The 19,484-nt window shown below is 35.2% G+C and overlaps 2 protein-coding genes and 1 non-coding gene across 9 annotated transcripts in view; 1 reads left to right on the top strand and 2 right to left on the bottom strand.

Moving 5' to 3' along the window:
* Positions 1-3,582, bottom strand: part of sf3b3 (splicing factor 3b, subunit 3) — a 28,889-nt gene extending 25,307 nt beyond the window's left edge. Inside the window, exons 1-4 of the mRNA XM_051135179.1 lie at positions 3,455-3,582; positions 2,752-2,871; positions 1,588-1,743; positions 1,337-1,507 (exon numbers count right to left, since the gene is read on the bottom strand). Of these exons, the coding sequence (XP_050991136.1) occupies positions 1,337-1,507; positions 1,588-1,743; positions 2,752-2,821 (397 nt within the window). The 5' untranslated portion in view covers positions 2,822-2,871; positions 3,455-3,582. The remainder of the gene's footprint in view (positions 1-1,336; positions 1,508-1,587; positions 1,744-2,751; positions 2,872-3,454) is intronic.
* On the bottom strand, positions 987-1,066 carry LOC127181265 (small nucleolar RNA SNORD111). The gene has a single exon (XR_007829753.1). It is a non-coding gene; the product is annotated as a small nucleolar RNA SNORD111 (small nucleolar RNA).
* A 2,503-nt stretch (positions 3,583-6,085) lies between the features above and the next one.
* Positions 6,086-19,484, top strand: part of st3gal2 (ST3 beta-galactoside alpha-2,3-sialyltransferase 2) — a 30,941-nt gene continuing 17,542 nt past the window's right edge. Inside the window, exons 1-2 of one of the 7 annotated variants that reach the window (XM_051135369.1) lie at positions 6,086-6,593; positions 16,050-16,193. The gene's annotated coding sequence lies outside the window, so the exon portion shown is untranslated. The other 6 variants (XM_051135368.1, XM_051135364.1, XM_051135363.1 and 3 more) reach the window with 6 other exon arrangements.

Here is a 19,484-nt window from a genome sequence, read left to right on the forward strand (position 1 = left end):
AGCACAGCAAAAACAGTAACATTTGAAATATTTTTACTACTTAAAATAACTTTTATATTTTAATATATTTTAAAAATGTAATTTATTCCTGTGATCTCAAAGCTGATATTTTAGCATCACTACTCCAGTCACATGATTCGTCAGAAATCATTCTAATATTCTGATTTGCTGTTCAAGAAACAATTATTATTATTACTATGTTGAAAACAGCCGAGTAACTTTTTTTTCAGGTTTCTTTGATGAATAGAAAGTTCAGAAGAACAGTATTTATCTGACTCTTGATCAATTTAAAGCATCCATGCTTAACAGAAGTATTAATTAATTAATCAAACAAAAAAAAAAAATACTCCAAGCTTTTGAATGGTATAGTGCATAATGTTACAAAAGCTTTTTAACTCAAATAAATGCTGATCTTTGGATTTCTATTTGTCAAAGAATCCTGAATAAAAAAATAAAAAAAAAAGATACCCAACTGCTTTAAAAGTTGATAAAACAAGTTTCTTGAACAGAAAATCAGCATATTACACTGATTTCTAAAGGATCACATAACATTGAAAACTGGAGCAATGATGCTGAAAATTTAGCTTTGATCACAGGAATAAATTGCATTTTAAAATATATTTAAATAGAGAAGTTATTTTAAATAATAAAAAGATTTGACAATTTGATTTTAACAATTATGTAAATGCAGGCTTAGTGAGCAGAAGAGACTTCTTTAAAAAAAAAAAAAAAAACACATTAAAAACTTATGACTGATAGTCTAGTGTAGAACTGTTGTGTAACATTTTTGCTTGGAAATAGATTTTTTTTTTTTTCTGATTCAGACAAGATGACTTTTTTTTTACTGGGAAAAAAATATATATATATTATGGGTAGAGGCCAGGAACCACCAGGAACTATGACACACAGGGCAAAAGATTAATACAAACTCATAAGAGACTTAGCTACATTTTTTTTTTACTCTAAAAGCAAAAGTTTTTTTTGCAGAGCCCAGATCAGATATCTAAGCAATCTCCTCACTAAACAGTCAGAGAAGAGACATGAAGATATTCATCATTTCTGACACAATGCAATAGAAATCATTATTTGTAATCTAAGATGCTGTTCAATAGTTTAGGGTGTGTTTGATTTCAATGTTTTTAAAGGAAGTCTCTTCTGTCTGCATTTCCTTGATTAAAATTCACAGTAATTATAATAAATTTAAATGTTTTCCCATTTCAGCATTTTAAAATTTAATTTACTCCTGTGATGGCAAAAATGAATTTATACCAGTCATTATCACCAGCCACAATTACTACAACCTGTAGTCTTTACTCGATAAAGTCTGTAGTTTTACCTATCATAACAGCTCTGCCTTTTGGGTCCACAGCGAGGAACTGCCCTGGCACGATACGTCTGCAGCCACTCTTGCCGAACGTCTCCTGGTGTATCTTTTCAAACATGTTCTTGGAGGGATGGTACTCCAAGATCACAATACGGCCAGAGTCACTTCCAACCACAACATAGTCTATTACAAAATGAGAAAAGACATCCATAAGAATTCAAATCTCTAATATGCAAAACAACAATTAGAGCCTAGCTGCTCACCTTTAGTTCCACCAGTCAACCTGAAGGCCATGAGGGAGCGAATGACACCGAACACCTCCATAGTAAGCAGCGTGTGGACCTTCCCCGTGTTGGCATCAGGACGCAGCAGTTCCAGAATTTTGCCACGGGAAACAACAATCTCCTGCTGCTTTGTTCCTAGTGAAAAAGAAACACCAAAGATTATAATAATAATAATGCTTAATTCTTGCTAACAAATCAAAATACTATACTTCTAGCTTCCCAAACAAATATAATTGAAATACTCACATAAATACATAATTTACTCACCCCCTTGTCAACCATGATGTCTTTCTTTCTTCAGTCGTAAAGAAATTGTTTTTGAGGAAAACATTTCAGCATTTTTCTCCATATAATGGACTGATATAGTGCCCCGATTTTGAACTTCCAAAATACAGTTTAAATGCAGTTATAAACAATCCCAGCCGAGGAAGAAGGGTCTTATCTAGCGTAACGATTGGTTATTTTAATAAAAATAATACAATTTATATACTTTTTAATGCCAAACGCTCGTCTTGTCTTACTCTGCCCAGACTGTTTTTGTTCCTGTTCATGACAGTTAGTGTATGTCAAAAAACTCCCATCTCATGTTCTCCCTCATCTTCAAAATTGCCCTATATCGCTGTTTTACCTTTTTTGTTCAGGGTGTTTGATCTTTTTAGCATGTTCACTTTGCAAAGACTGGGTCAGAACTTCTGCAATGATGTAGAATGATTGATTTTGAAATTATTTTGAAGTTGAGGAAGAAAACAGTAAGTTTTGACATACTCTCGAGTCAGAATACACAGAGCTCAAGGACTGCAAGGCAAGACGAGCTTTTGAGAATAAAAAGTTTTTTTGTTTTTTTTTTATGTAAATAACCAATCGTTTCGCTAGATAAGACCCTTCTTCCCTGGCTGGGATCGTTTGAAGTCGCATTTAAACTGCCTTTTGGCAGTTCAAAATCAAGGCACCATAGCAGTCCATTATATGGGGAAAAATGGTGAAATGTTTTCCTCAAAAAACAATTTCTTTACAACTGAAGAAAGAAAGACATGAACATCGTGGATGGCAAGGGGGTGAGTAAATTATTTGTAAATTGTTATTCTGAAAGTGGAGTTCTCCTTTAAGAAACTACACAGGACAAAGTGTTGTTCTGTTATGTACCTGAGAAGTTGCCATGGATGGCATGGGAGATGCCAGTTGCCCGCTGCAGGGTCAAGTTGTACAGAAACATGGCTGCTGTCACTGGACCTTCAGGCTCAGGACATAAAACTTAACCAGCACCTACAAGCAAGTCATACAAAGATTGTATAAGCAACAAAATTAGAAGTAAGGACAAAGTAGCAAGGCAAAAATAGTGTTCGTTTCGTCTAATTAGCGCAGAGACATTACGCTTATAGCACTGCATACGTGCATATACATTTCATATATGGTCTTATGGCCAATGCTGGAGTTCAGAAGATAATATATGGCTTCCAAACACAATATTTACGGTTAACATTTTGTATTTTCATTATTAGCTCTAAGGTGAAGCAAACTTATGTAAGACAAAACCAATAACTGTAGTGAGAGCAAGTTTTTGGAGTTTCACTTTACATTTTTTCGTCGAGTTACAGCATGCATGAAAAAATACTTTTCGCTAAATAAGTGTTCTTGCAATTGTACTTAAGGTGACACAAATTCAGCACATAATCTATTGCTAACGGCGATTATGTTTGCAAGCGTTAGTCAGTTGTCCATTCATCATTAGCCGGTCGGCTAACAAAGTTTAGAGTCAAAATAAAGGTTCTAATTATCATTTCTGAAAGCAAATTTTAGTATAACAAAGAAATATGGGTTATTCGCGAAATGTATGAAAACTATTTACCAAATTAGCAACCAGGATGTTGTAGATTTCAATCAGATCAGAAACTTAAGTTTTTCATTGGCCTGGTCGCTCGTTATTTCAAACGGCGCTGAAACGACAGAGGGCCTCCCAGTGCTGTGGCGCACATCAGTGATGTCCAAATACGTGCCTGTGCGAAAAGATCGACCTCAAAAAGAGAATTTGGTAGAACCGTGCTATAAAATCGACATTTTCTTATTTTTATGAAATGTTATTTTATTAAATTCTAATTGTTAAATTTGACTGAGAAGGAACATGAGCAAGCATAGATTTCGAAATGTAACATATAATGTAACCTTTTATTTATTTAGATAAGTAACATAGTTACTGTTCCTACAATAAAATGGAAACGTTTGCTGACTAAGGTCTTAAAAGGGAAATTAAACAAAGTGGCTTAACGATTATAAACACGTTTAGACTTTTTGAAGGAAGTCTCATAATGATCTATGATTTTTGGTAGAATCTAAAAGCCATGATCAATATTCATAAAGACGAACTCGGTTTTATATACAGCGCAAAATTCTGTAAATTACAGTATTGTGCTGTAAAACGGTGTCACTTTCTAATGAAAAGAAGCCACTCGAACTTTTAACTCTCTCACACACTTTTTTTGCGTGTGCGTGAGAGATATTTCAACCGTGGTTATGGAAATCCCAGAAAAACCACATCGTGAAAAGCAAAATGTTTCATTCTTTCCATTACAGTTTAAAACTATGACCAAATTTAGATAACTACCACTGTTTATTGTTTGAAATCGCAAGCTTTTTAAACATCTTAACTACCCTTTTACAGTCTCAATAAGTTTAAGTAGATGTTTCAGTGTCTATTTTTTATAACGTAGACGTTATATAATGTTTTAGTAATTAATAGTATTTATGTATTATTTTTGTTTTTAAATTTTTGTTTGTGTTTATATGATTATTTTTTAGTACTGTCACTGGTGTCACCTTATTTTCCTTTTTTTTATTTAGGTATTTACTTATTTTATTTATTTTTATTTATTTTTTTATTGATGCTTTGCCAATATTGTATGTAAAACAAAGTAGGCTGCTTTAAGAATCTGTGGTATATATTGGTCACTTCCTATTTATTACTAATTTAAAAAGTTATTCCCACACAACTTTATGTGTATCTGAGGTTGCTCAAGCAACAGACACCAGAAAATAAAACAGTCTAAAAAAGGCAACAATTACAGATCTAATCATGTGCTATTTCAATTTGTCTGTCATTTATGACTAAATCAAATTATTTTAAAATAAATTACACTTACACTACCAGTCAAAAGTTTTTGAACGGTAAGATTTTTAATGTTTTTTTTAAAGAAGTCTCATCTGCTCACCAAGCCTGCATTTATTTGTACATCAAAAACAGTACAATTTAGAAATATGTTTTTACTATTTTAAATAACTATTTTTCTATTTAAGTATATTTTAAAATGTAATTTATTCCTTTGATTTCAAAGCTTAAATTTTAGCATCATTACTCCAGTCCTTTAGAAATGTATGAATGTATAAAAAATGTATTATTATTATTATTATTTTGTTGAAAACAGCTTTGTTTTATCTGAATTTTGGATTGGATTTATCTGAAACAGAAACTTTATAGCATCAATTAATAGCATCCTTGCTAAATAGAAGTATTAATTTCTAACCCCCCTCCCCCAAAAAATATACTGACTCCAAGCTTTTGAACGGTACAGCGTATAACGTTACAGAAGATTTCTTTTTCAGATAAATGCTGCTCGTCTAAACTGTATATTCATCAAAAAAACCCTGAAATTCAGAATTCTACTCAAATGTTTTAAAATTGATGACAATAATAATAAAAAAAATGTCTTAATCAGCATATTAGAATGATTTCTGAAGGATTGTGTGACACTGAAGACTGGAGTAATGATGTTGAAAATGTAGCTTTGATCACAGGAATAAATTACTAATAAATTTTACAATATATTTAAATAGAAAGCAGTTCTTTTAAATAGTAAAAATATTTCAAAATATTACGGTTTTTGCTATATGTTGAATCAAATAAATACATGCTTGGTGAGCAGAAGAGAATTCTTTAAAAAAAAAACCCACACACACAAAGCAATTACTGTATTGCCAATAGCATGTGGAGGCATTTTCCACAAGGCGGCAGTATTACATCAAATGAGACTAGGCTGGAATGCACATTGAGAATTCATTTCATATCTAATGCCACGTATTTAAACAATTCATGAGGGAGAATAACAGCCTGAAATCTACACACACGTTTGATATCATATCTCAAAATTATAAAAACTAATTTATGTGTATGTTGGTAGTACAAAAACAAAAAGTTTTTTTTTTTTTTTTTTTTTGCTACACATAAACAGTATTTACATGTAGCAAGAGATATACAAGAATAGACGAGAAACATATATAGAATGCATTTTTAGAGAGAGAGAAAAGACATAACTTAAGCGTTGTGGACAGTTTAATTTGTAGTTATTCTCCGAGCATCCTCAATCACGGCACTTGACGGTCTGCTGTGAATACCATCTGTTCCAAATGCATCATGGGAAATGTAGTACAAAAAGGCGCCGGTCTCACACGCAACACCTGACATCACCTCACACCACTTTTCAAGTGTTACGTATATAAATGCATTAGAAAAAAATGTATGGGGTTAGTCACTTAAATAAGAGTGACAAACAAAACAACGGTTTGCAGTTTAGCACTAAATCATTTAAAGAACTACACATCCCAGTGGAATGTTAAACGCGATTGGAGAATATGGTGTGAGGGTGTCTTGTTGAGGGGGGGCAACACACACGGACTACATGCAGCATTGTGAGAATTACATTGTTGCACATTTTCCAAGGGCTTAGAGACGATAAAATACCGGACAGCAGGACAAAATCCTAGTGCACATCTGCATGAGCATACTACGTGGATGCTGGAAACGACCACCGACAGAGAATTGATGTGAATAATCATATGGAAGCTGAATGCTGCTCATTTAGTGCAACATCCACAACACTCTGCAGAAATTTACATTCCAGAGAGGAGGTGAAGTGGATGTCTTCACAAGCAAAAACTGCACCTGCTTTAACAATACACCATAATGAAGGGTTATGCATCCTAAGAGGCACTGCAAGGTAAGAAAAGCATGAGCAGCATAAAATTTGTCATTTGTGTCCATTGTGTGGAATGTAACCTGTTGTGGTCAATGCTTATGTGGTTTTCAGTCCATTAATGTCTCACCCCTCCTTTTTTATTTTTAAAGCAGTCAGTCCCAGATTGTGTAGCTAGAGCGGTCCCTGACCCGCATCTCGCCCAGAGGCACTCAAGAGGGACCCGTCGCTTGCCCCTTTGTGTCCGAACCCATCTCATTTATGTGAGGGTCTCATTCCACTCTGAACCCACCCTTACCGATCTGCCAGCGTTGCTTAGATACAGGAAAGAAAGAGGGGTAGTAAAGGATTTTCTTGGGGTTGATGTGATGGGGTGACCTAATCAAGTCTTTGTCTCATCCTAATGCAGTTTGTTCAAAGTAGACACAACTCAACTCCAAAGATGTGGATGTAAACTCAATAAAGTGAAAGCAAATAAGCAGTTTGTTGTCTAGATAAAACAAAAATGTATTTAAGATCTATTAACAAATCCTATTTTTCTTTTTTCAAGGAAGCTTATTGGGTAGAATCACTGAGTAGAATCACTATAACTTAACATATTTAACATGACTGTACTGTATAAACAATGTGCTTTAAAAATTTTCATAGATTCTCACAGATACATTGATGGGTATTAAGCTAGATATAAGCTAGATGTTTTTAATTTGTCTTATGTAGAAATTCTAATAAGCTGCACCCATTTAAAACTTATTTATTACATGTTAATAACACCATGGAACCTAAAAGACATTTATATTCAAATATAGGTCGTAACTATTTAAAGTGTTAGCTTATTTACTAGTATTTGAATTATATTCAATTATATATGAAACAAAAATAACTTTGGTAGATCATTATGTCATTTTAGACTGCAAGTCTATTTTCGGTGATGTTTGAGACCATTTTGTGGTGTGCTTTAGCTGCTTAATCATATAATATCTCACTGTAAAAACAGTAAACAGCCTCTGCTGCAGCACTTTTAATTAATTTCTGATTCTGTCATGACATTCAGTTTGCCTTTTGCTAATTGGTCTCTTTTCAGTGACAGAATTTGAGAGAACAGTTGCTGTTTGGACTAATTATGTGATTGTGGTAATAACGATCTTTTTTGGGCAAAGTTATTTTTTTTGAATATTGCTGATGGATTTACTTTAAAACTCTTTCCACTGCTAGCAAATTCCAGATTATTACAAGAAACATCAAGTAACACATTAAAAAGGCATGATATTTTAAACGAGAAAGACTGAAATAGTATTTTCTTGTAAAATATATGTGACCCTGGACCTCAAAACCAGTCATAAGGGTCAGTTTTTTTAAATTGAGATTTATACATCATCTGAAAGCTGAATAAATAGCTTTACACTGATGTAGGTTTGTTAGGATAGGACAATATTTGGCTGAGATACAAATATTTAAAAATCTTAAATGTGAGGGTGCAAAAAAAAAAACTAAATATTGAGAAAATCGCCTTTGAAGTTGTCCAAATGAAGTTCTTAGCAATGCATATCACTAATCAAAAATTAAGTTTTGATATTGCCTAATATCCTAATGATTTTTGGTATTTAAAAAATCATTTTAACTCATGCAGTGTATTTTTGGCTATTGCTACAAATATACCCATGCTACTTAAGACTGGTTTTGTGGTCCAGGGTCACATATTCTATATTTAACCTACCGAAAAAAAATACAACCTCCAAAAAATATTTTTTTGCACTGGCATAGACACATGCAGTCAAAATGAATGTTTTGCAGCTCACTCTGAATCCACAGAGCAAAGAGCCAAGCTCAAGTTGAGTTAAATATGAGGAGTTAGACATCCTGTGTAATTTTTTTTCATCCTGTGGAAGACCATCTATTTCTTATTATATCTGCTGTGACATTATGTGCAGCGACTTGGTGCTGAAACCATATAATGCATAAATCATTGCATTTAATATTTTAATCACCTGATGTGTTTCTTAAACACGCATGTCCTTAAGCTGAAAATACAGTTTGATCTGTTCTAATATCGCTGAGGTATAAAAGAGAGGATACAGAAAAGAACTTTGTGTATTGAGACAGACTGTGAACTTGTCTTGTTTAATAAGCAACTGCTCCATTTGACAGATGTTCATCATCTTCTGTAACTAGGCTAACATAGTACCTGGGGAATTTCAGGAGCCAGCAAAAGTCCTGCTGACTTAGCTTTAACTAGGTTAACACTGCGTACAGAGCGAGCACGCTGTCAAAGAGTCACATATGAGAGCTTTTAAATAGGTTACACTATGGGAAACCTTTTTCTATCAGGGATTCGAATTGGTTAATTCACAGAGCTGTGACAGCAGGGTTACCTGAAATCCACTTCTGTCTACCTGAATGGCTCAACTCAGCATTTATAGTTACAACTTGCAGCAGTTTACCATTATGTGTGCATCTTAATTTGGAGATCACATGGATTGTATGGAAAATAACAAATAGGGAACCTGCTGCTAAACACAATGGAGTTATCTGTAGATCTGTATTCCTATGTGTGTGTGGTGCATGCATGAGCTCTCTGGGTATTTTTTTTTCCCTAAGAGACCTGCTCCCAAACCCAAACAGATGGACGACTTTTCTTTCAGATGCTCATCAAATCAGATCACTGAAAATGTAATGGTTTTTACTAACAGTAACAGTCTCAAAATATGTTTTGAGTTCAGCCTAGATAGGAAGAAAACATGACACTCTCAGCTTTCACCATTTAACCCTTGTGCTGTGCTAAAAACCCTGACCAAAATGACTGCATTTAAAAATGGCTTGTAAATCTTTTATTATGCTATATTATCACCAAATCTAAGATTCAGTTTTTTTTTTGTTTTTTTTTGTTAACATGTTTCTTTTCAATTAGTACAGGTTTTGTATTTCCTTTTGGAACCAGTTGTCATAGGCCTCATTTATCTGAGCTTATGCACCTCAGTTTTTGAGTGAAAAAAGCGTAATTTGTGGATCATGTTCACTCAAAAGCTGTGCTATTTCAAAGAAAACAAGTCAATACAATACAATAATATAGCATAATGAGAAGTTTATAAGCAATTTTTGTAGGCTGGTTATGTTTGACCAGGAACACCAGAAGTGTAAAAATGTGAGAAAAAAAGCACAAAAATTTGCATAATTTGTAGATAATTTTGGCAGTGTTCACTTAAAAACTGTGCTTCTTAAATTAAGTCAAAAAGAAAATTGAATCCAATATTTGGTAATACTATAGCATAATGAGAAATTTATAAGCTATTTTTTTGTAGGCTGGTCATGCTACTTAAAAGAAAACAATTTAAAAAGAAGACTGAATCCAGTATTTAATAATAACTTTTGTTCACTCAAGCTGTGCTAATTATAAGGAAACCAATAAGAAGATTGAGTGCAAAATTTGTTAACAATATAGCAAAACTAGACATTTACAAGTAATTTTTTGTAGGCTAGTCATGTAAAAAGACCATTTTGTGCCAAAAAAGCACAAAAATTATCATCATTTTGGCAGTGTTCACTCAAAAAACTGTGCTACTTAAAAGAAAACAAGTCAAAAAAAAATTTGAATCCAATATTTCGTAATAATATAGCATAATGCCATATTTATTAAAAAAACAAAATGTGGGAAAATCCAAAAAAAGTACAAAAATGCTCATAATTTGTGGATAATTTTGGCAGTGTTCACTCAAAAACGGTGTTACTCAAAAGAAAACAATTCAAAAAGAACACTGAATCCAATATTTGATAATAATGTAGAATAACGAGACATTTTTTGTAGCACTTTTTCAAGCAATTTTTGTAGGCTGGTAATTTTTGACCAGGAACACCAGAAGTGTAAAAATATGGGAAAATCCAAAAAAAAAAAAAAAAAAAACTTTTGTTCACTTAAAAGCTGTGCTAATTATAAGGAAACCAATAAGAAGATTGAATACAAAATTTGTTAACAATATAGCAAAACAAGACATTTACAAGCTATTTTTTGTAGGCTGGTCATGTAAAAAAAGATGGGAAATTCCCCCCCAAAAAGCACAAAAATTATCATACTTTGTGGATAACTTTGACAGTGTTCACTCAAAAAACTGTGCTACTGGAAAGAAAACAAGTCAAAATGAAAATTGAATCCAATATTTGGTAATAATATAGCATAATGAGAAATTTATTAAAAAAACAAAATGTGGGAAACTTCAAAAAAAGTACAAAAATGATCATAATTTGTGAATAATTTTGGCAGTGTTCACACAAAAATTGTGTTACATAAAAGGGAACAATTCAAAAAGAAGACTACATCCAATATTTGGTAATAATATAACCATAATGATAAATGTAGAATATTTTGTAGGCTGGTCATGTTTGACCAGGAACACCAGAAGTGTAAAAATGTGGGAACATCCAAAAAAATACAATGATTATCATATAATAATTTGTGGATAATTTTGGTAATGTTAATACCAAAACAGTGCTACTTAAAAGAAAACAATTCAAAAAGAAAATTGAATCCAATATTTGGTAATAATATAGTATGACAAGACATTTATAAGCAGTTTTTGTAGGCTGGTCATTTTTAACCAGGAACAGCAGAAGTGTAAAAATGTGGGGGAAAAAAAAAAGATGAAAATAAAATCTTTTTTTATTTTTAAAAGTAGAAAATTATAACATTTTTAAAAGTTTATATAACCTCTGTGAGTAAAGTCAGTGAATTTTACTTCAGTGTGATAACATTAACTAGCATTTTTGGGCAAAACAAAATCCTGGGCAAAAAAAAAAAAATGACTGAAACACAACATGAGGGTTAACCACATTAGATTGATTAGATTACTGCAGTGTGACTTTGAGCAAGCACACAAAACTGCAGCTTACCTCATTTACTAATTGTAAATTAATCCAAATGTTAACGAAGTAGCTCTGGGGTTTATTTTAATTTTGGAAATTGACAGATTTACGAAAGGTAATAGACGTACAGCCTTTCAATCTGTCAGTGCACTTTCATGACATGCAGATATAGCGTGAGCAACGTTTCACTGAGGTAGTGAGGTAAGGGTTAACTGTGCCAGCAACAAGGGCTTCTGCTCTGGTGTTCCGGAGCCAGCGTTGCCCCTGGTTTTCCTCTCGATCGATGGGCTCTGCGACAGGCCTTGGCATCTGGCCCCAGTCTAGGTGGCCTGAGAGGATCTCTACTGGATGAGTGAGGGAGAGAGAGACATTTTTGAGCTCAGGAGAAGAAATACTTTGTCACACAGGAAACGTGATGAAAAACATCATTAAAAGAGGACGGCACTGAAAGAAAGAGTGATTGAGAGAATGGAGAGGTAGAATTCAGAAAATGGCCACAGGAGGCTGAAAGAACATCTTTTTCTCTACTTGCCAAGCAGAAAGAGATACTGTAGATAGAGAAGTAGATATGAGGTACAGCCACAGATGCATGGATAATTCATGAATATGCTACAGGGAAACAGCAAGGAGATGTGAGGCGTCAAACCTGTGCAACGGAGACAAGGTCAGTGAGGAGCGGGTAATTGAGGTCAGGCTGACCACATGTTGTATTTGTTTGTGGGGTTTTAAGAAAGACTTCAAAGATCAGCTTGAAAGTTTCATTGTTTAAATTGCTGCAAAAAAAGTGATGCACCATATTAAAATTATGGCAAACACAGATAATATGGTAATTATGAGCCAAGCACTGAAGGTGCAAAGGCACCTCTTGTATTCACTTAGATTTCTTCTTCTGTTTCTGTCGCACTTGAGTCTATGGCAACACACAGAACCGCTTGTTGGAAAGTCATGAAATTTGGCACAGATTGAGGACAGTCTCAACTTTAACCATAGCAAGTTTGGAGTCTCCAACTCAAACTCTTTAGCGCCACCACTTGTCCAAAGTTTCACTCATGTTTAAGCTAGGAACTTTTAAACCATAACGTCTAGAAGGAAAATTCATTTTCTCTGATTTTCACTAAAATTGCCTCAGATCATCTTCAGACCATGCTGGCAAAAAGCTATGGAATTCAAGTTGATAAGTCAAACCATTCTCGAATAACCACCAAATTTGACTCAACCACCAAATTTGACTCAGATCATCTTCAGACCATGATGACAAAAAGTTATAGATTTCATGTCGATATACAAAGCGGTTTTCATTTAACATACCAACGAATTTGCTGGAAAGATGCCAAACTGCATCTGAGGCTGTGTCTCTGCAAAGCTTTGACATATTTACACCAAACTTTGCATGTGCCATTGTCACCTGACCTATGGTCATGAGTAGGGCTGCAACGATTAATCGAACGATGTCGTGAGGCGCGTTTAGTCAATGAAGCCGGTACGTTGATTAGTAGTAAAGCTCCATCACCTGCGTTCAGCTGGAGCGGCAAGTAATACACAGAGCCGTAAAGCACTGTCAAGCTACGCCAAAATCGCGCTCAAAATCGAATTCGATTTTGCGGCCGATTTGGTGTAGCTTGTCAGTGCTTTACGGCTCTGTGTATTACTTGCTCTGTGTACTGAACGCACGTGATGGAGCTTTACTACTAATCAACGTACCGGCTTCATCGACTAAACGCGCCTCACGACATCGTTCGATTAATCGTTGCAGCCCTAGTCATGAGTGATGAACCGTTCATTAACCATTAAATATTAAATTTCCTCAAAATGCTAATAACTTTTGATTTTGATTGCATTAGCCTATTGTAATGAAACTGGTCTCAAAATATTCCTTGGGTCATGCCAACAACATACATACCAACTATGCCATAGTTGGCCGAACTTCCTGTCCACCGTTTAGATTTTTGTTGAAAACCTACTTTTTGACTCCTCAATGACCATTGGTCCAATTTTCACCAAAATCAAGTCAAATCATCTTCAGACTGTGCAGACAAAAAATTACAGATTTCGTGTTGATAGACAAAACTGCTTTTGTATAGCATTGCAACAAATTTGAGGCATGATACCAGACTACGTCTGAGGCTATATCTCTGCAAAGCTTTGGCCTTAATTACTCATTGCTGGTGTTGGTCTGATGCTTCCTATATATACCTACCTCAGGGGCGCTTCCTCAAGGGAGGCAGTGTCTCCTCAAAATATTGGATGAGAATCGTATAAATCACTTGTTTTTCTAAAGTAAAATTGTGCAACAGCGACACCAGCAGGTAATGTTACAGCAGGTGTTCCTGTCTCTCTCGCCTCGTGATTTGATTGGATATGACTGGTTATGTTCGGCTGTGATTGGTTCATGCGATAAATCCCGCTTCTTGTGTTCTGCACATTTGCGAATCAGTCTGAATGAACAATATAATGGCATTTATGGGACGACTAATTTAAAAAAGTAAGTAAACAATTCACACACATTTAGGCATCACAACATAATTTACAGTAGGAAAAATTTTTTGACATTTGCTATTTGAAAATACCACTTTTATATTTTATTCCCTATAAGCAGATAAAAACATATTTAGAACAAAAAAAAATTTATTATTTAAGATTTGATTTTAAAGAATGGTCTTTGGATAAACTTAGACGTGTTGCATCATTGCATATTTAAGTAATTTTAAGCATAACCCTTGTTCCAGTTAATATTTTATTTCATATTTTCCAGCAGCCAATATTTACAATATTGATAGGTCACTTGCTTCACCTGTGCTGATGCCAGAAATCAAAGTCAATGTTCTTGAATAGAAGCTTAGACACACACACATTAGAGCCTGAAGCAGAGATGGGGGTGCTGAGTCAGAGACTTGGGCAGCTGCAGCTGTTAACAGCTCCCACGGCACACAAACACAAATTTCTGGTGATGCAGTTTATGCGAGAATAAGGCATGGTGACTGTACCATCCATCGCTGCTGTTATAAACGGATCTCTCCTGTCTCTCCTATACAAGCGTTTTGAACTCCTATTACAGCATGATGTGTTTTCTGCTTCTTTAAGATGAGTTCTGCTCTGCTGTACATTCTAAGATTGAAAGCTACAAAATTTCCCAGGCCTTTGAGATCCACGAGGGCTTTGTAGAGATGTGTCTATGGCTTATCATGGCTGACTGGTAGCATCCCCTGTGGATCTGGTTTGAGAAGAAAGGCATGATGAAGGGTCAACAGTTGCTCCAGGAGAGTGCAACTCATGAGGGCATGTTAACTCATTGCCTTTGGGCACAAGTACAATTCATGGGTACGGATTGCTTAGCTGTGCTGTTAACAGATTCATTGCCTCCTCAGGGCAGTGTCCCAATTAACATGGATATGAAAGTGTTTGCAAGTGATTTTGATGTCTGTCAAATCAGATTGCATGACATTTTTTTATGTTAGATTATTATACATTTGGAAAATGGATGCTTTTTGTCTATGCCCAAGATAATTGTGACATTAAGTTAATCAGGCAGAAACTTGTTTGGATGAGTCAAAATAGCACCTAAGGTTATATCTAGTTTTACTTTCATGTTAGGTGCACAAGGCTAAATTAATTTTCCCTTGAGAGGGTGTAAAATAAGACAAAACAAAAGAGAATTAAATAAAAAAGCAATAGGCCGTACTTTCCAAAAGGCAGAATGGGAAATAAACACGACTGAAGCTGAAGGCTATACATGAAATGAATTTGAGACGTAAATTTGATTAGAGACGCAGGCATCTCTCATTTCATTTTCCATCATTTTGGTTTGAGGCTCAAGTGGATTGAAAGGTTATAGTTTTTTGTGATTAGTGTGACTCAGAGAAAGTTATGAGACATTAAATTGTAGTAGCCTAAAGCCCTTCGGTTAAAAAGTTTCAGTGAACTCTGTAATCTACTGTCATGACCACAGTTTTGGATTATTTATCTGGAGAATAAATTCTGAGAGAATAAATCAAAACAATGATTGATGACATACACCAGCAGTAAAAGAGGTCAGCTTGATGGCCCATTTATTATTAGGCCACATTCCCAGAAATTAAATGCAATTCCTCTAGCAGTTATAGAGAACGTCGACTGAACTAATAAGAATCATTGAATGAAGGCTTCTGAGTGCAGAAAATACATTCCACTGACACCAGATTACACTGGAAGAAAATGTTGATTAAAATAGCTAAATCTTACATTTCAACGACTTTTTTTAACAGAAAAAAAGAGGAAATGACACCATAATCATACTTTTTTCCCAAGAGGGGCCTAACAAGCAATAATGTATCCAGCTTTAAAAGGGTTTAATCCATTAAACATGAAATTAGATTAAGCCTTAGGGCCAAGCCGTTGAAAATGACTATTTTATGATTAGATTAATCCTCAGCCGGGAGAGAGTGCGTGTTGTGTCAGTATGTTAACCCTAGAGTCACTGGACAGGCATCGCTTTCCAACCCTGCTTCCAATCTGATCATAGACAGCACAAAATTGGAGCCGTGGACTGTTGAATATGTAAGATCAACCTGTCCAGCAGCGCGTCGGAGAGAATGCAAGCCCACCCAGTATGTGAATGTCTGCTCTTCTCTTTCAATTACATTTCCATTGCAGCCAGCTGTGAGGTTTCGTTGCCAAGGCAACTCAGACACCCACTCTACAGTGTTCGGCTCACCCTTGCTGAGCAGGCACATTGGTCAAGACCCACTAAAAGCGACCGAACAACAAAAGAGAGAGGGAAAGAAAGAGTAAGCTCAGGTCAGTGGATGTTTTTGTGTGTGATACCGGTGTACGGCTGAAGAAGGAAGAAACTGAGAATTCTGTGTTAGCGTTATCGCATGAATTTGTCCTAGAGAATGTATTACAAACATGCGTTTGTATACATACGGACTCAAGAATATGAGTGTTAATGTTTTAAGCGCAACCGTGAGAGCAGATAATAATAATGGTTACATATCTCAGTTGCCTGCTGTTTATTATGAGTCTAGCAACTGTGTGCTGATGGCTTTATAAATGAGAAGACTGTCATTTTGAGATATTGGATGGGGTAGGAGGATGTGATGCTTGGTGAGAAAATGAAGCATGAATTGAATAGACTAGAAGCATAATTCAGCTTTAAGAGGATTTTGCCTTTCATTTGAGATTTTATAGCCTATATATATGGTGTGCTGACTTTCATACTTTTTTAAACAGGTGCTATAGAGGTAATTCACACTTATATGCTGATTCTGAGACACTCAACAATGCTTTCTTGACATTTTTACATTACAAAAGTGGCACTGAAGTGGCATATATGTTCATAAACTTGTGTAAACAAAAATAACACATTACAATCAGTTCAGTTACATTCATTTTTAGAATCAGAATTAGCTTTATTCGCCAAGTGTGCACAAACACACAAGGAATTTGTTATGGTTTTTTAAGGTGGTCCTGGTACATACATACATACATACATACATATCTGACATGAGAACAGAGAAAACATTTATATAAAATAAAAACTTAAAATAAATAATAATGTGTATTTGAAGCTTGTATCCACCTTTTTTTTTCAACGTGGTGTCAGAAGCAAGCCTATGAGGGTATAGAGGGTTTGCACTTAAATCACAAATTGGTTAATTACCCGGATACACGGCCATACTGGCGCTACTCAGATGTAAACAATAGCATGGATTGCATGGTTAATGTACTACTGAATACATTGTTCTGCTAATTTATACTGTCTAAACCACAGAAAAAATGTGTGGAAGCTGCTAAATCATATAGAGAAGGACTTAGTAAGCAGAAAATGGCGCAATATTTTGACAAACTAAAGTTAAAAGGTGATAAACATATGTACAAGCAGTATGAATATTGATATTAATATTGACATTGATATAAGCCTAATATTTTACCTACCTGAATGGAAATGATAAGAACAAACATGAATGTTGTCAAGATTCTTGCCCTAGAAATCCTAGTTCAGTACATTCCGTTTTTTTTTTGCACTCTTCTTCTTGATTTGTTATAACTTTTGGCAGTCTATAGTACTCCAAATGTTTTTCAGAGTCTGACAGATTAATACAGCCCAAAACATGACAATAATTGACCATTTTCAGCAGCAATAATCAGCAAAATATGTGAGTTTTGTTTGGGTTAGTGGCATTGTTTACATTCAGTGCTGCCAATATGGCAGATTGATGACGCGTTGTGAAAACACTTTACTGGAAAATAACAAGAAGAAGAAGAATATGCAATAAGCGTTTAAACTTAATTATGTGTTCATAATTAAGATAATACATTAAAATAACATGGTAAGACACATTAATTTGCAACATCAAGCAGCAAAACCAGCTGTTTTGTACAGCTAAAAATAGCTAGACACGGATGAGACCGGAAGCCAGACCCAGAAAATTTACAAATGCCCATGTCCATTCTTACGGGGAAAAAAAAGGTGGATAAAGAACAGTTAATGGAAAATGTGAAATTATCAATAAAAAAATCCAGAACTGTTAGTTAATTGAATAACTTTTAATTAACCACAAAAGTTTACAAGTTAGACTTATAAAATAATGAGGTAATAGTATCAACACTACGTCAACAAACCATAAGTACTGTAATTTTTTGTCATGCCCTGGTGAAAAAAAACAGCATATGCTGGTAGCTATGTTTTGATGCTGGGATGCTGGTTAGGTATGTTTTGGTGCTGGTTTAAGATGGTCCTTTGCTGGTTTATGCTGGTCATGTTGCTGGTCAAGGACCAGCATAGACCAGCAAAGGACCAGCTTAAACCAGCACCAAAACATACCTAACCAGCATCCCAGCATCAAAACATACCTACCAGCATATGTTTTTTTTCACCAGGGTGTGGTGTCACATTTACACATCCCAAACTTTAACTTAATAAGTCGGATGTCGTTGAATAATTCGCACGTTAGGCTATATCAACCACTTATTAATCCAAACGACAACATTTTAGCTTATTTGTGTAGAAACGTAAAGATCGGAATCGAAAAGATGACGAGAGCGCATAAAAGTCGAAACATGGGCGCGTTCCCGTCTTTCAGAACGTCAAACCTGCTCGCGCTCCCGTCAGCTTACGTCACTACTGGTAAGAGAAACAATCAGCTGGATGAACGAAGTAGCAGAAATCAACACTATTAGACTGCTACTGCAGCCTCTTTCGCTGTTTCTCTCTTCAAACTGTGGGCGTCTAAAAAGAAGTAGCGTGTTAAGGATGAGAACGTCTCAATCAAAGAAGCAGGCATTTACTGCTAGCAGAGAAAATGAATTCTGAAATTCATTTTTCTAATTGGAATGGAAGGAGAGAGCATTATGTGATCTCGGGCGGCTCACCCACGCATGCAATCACAATCGCGTGATTTAATCTGCGGCCACACTGAAAGCAGCAAGAGCCACCTGTCTGTTTGATATGTCGATATCCTCTTCTAAACCCGTGATTGAACTGTTGGCAACGAACAGATATGTTTAAAACATAAGTGCGTCGCTGTCAGAGGTATATCTTTTGAGCATTTCTTTCAAACGTGCATCCAGATTGATGTGTTAATTAAAATATGCAAGCATGAACAAATTGGCTGGTGTTATTTTGTGAAAGCTGTGAAGTTAATGTTCTTTCAGAGGTGCCTGAACTGGCATCTCTGCTCCACATATTTAGCTCTGGTAATTGAACTCAGCAGATGCTCTACAGAGAACGTTCAACAGAAATCGGGGGTCACAAGAGAGACCCAAAGATAGAAACACTTCAACTGTGGTGCCTTCACAAAATGTGTGTGAGGGACAGATGAGAAGTCAGTGAACGACTTTTCATTTTCATAGCCTTCGCTGATGTCTTTTCGATATACTGGTGATACTCTGATGTAAACAGAAGCATAGATTGCATTGAAAATGTTGTTCTGCTAATTTATGCTGTCTAAACCACAGAAATAATGTGTGGAAGCTGCTTAATCATATAGAGAAGTACTTAGTACACAGGGAAGGGCGCAGTATTTTGACAAACTAAAGTTAATGTGATAAAGATGGGTACGAACAATATTAAGCCTAATGTTTCAC

This window comes from Labeo rohita, chromosome 18 (assembly GCF_022985175.1).
Source record: "Labeo rohita strain BAU-BD-2019 chromosome 18, IGBB_LRoh.1.0, whole genome shotgun sequence".
Classification (NCBI taxonomy): Eukaryota; Metazoa; Chordata; class Actinopteri; order Cypriniformes; family Cyprinidae; genus Labeo; species Labeo rohita.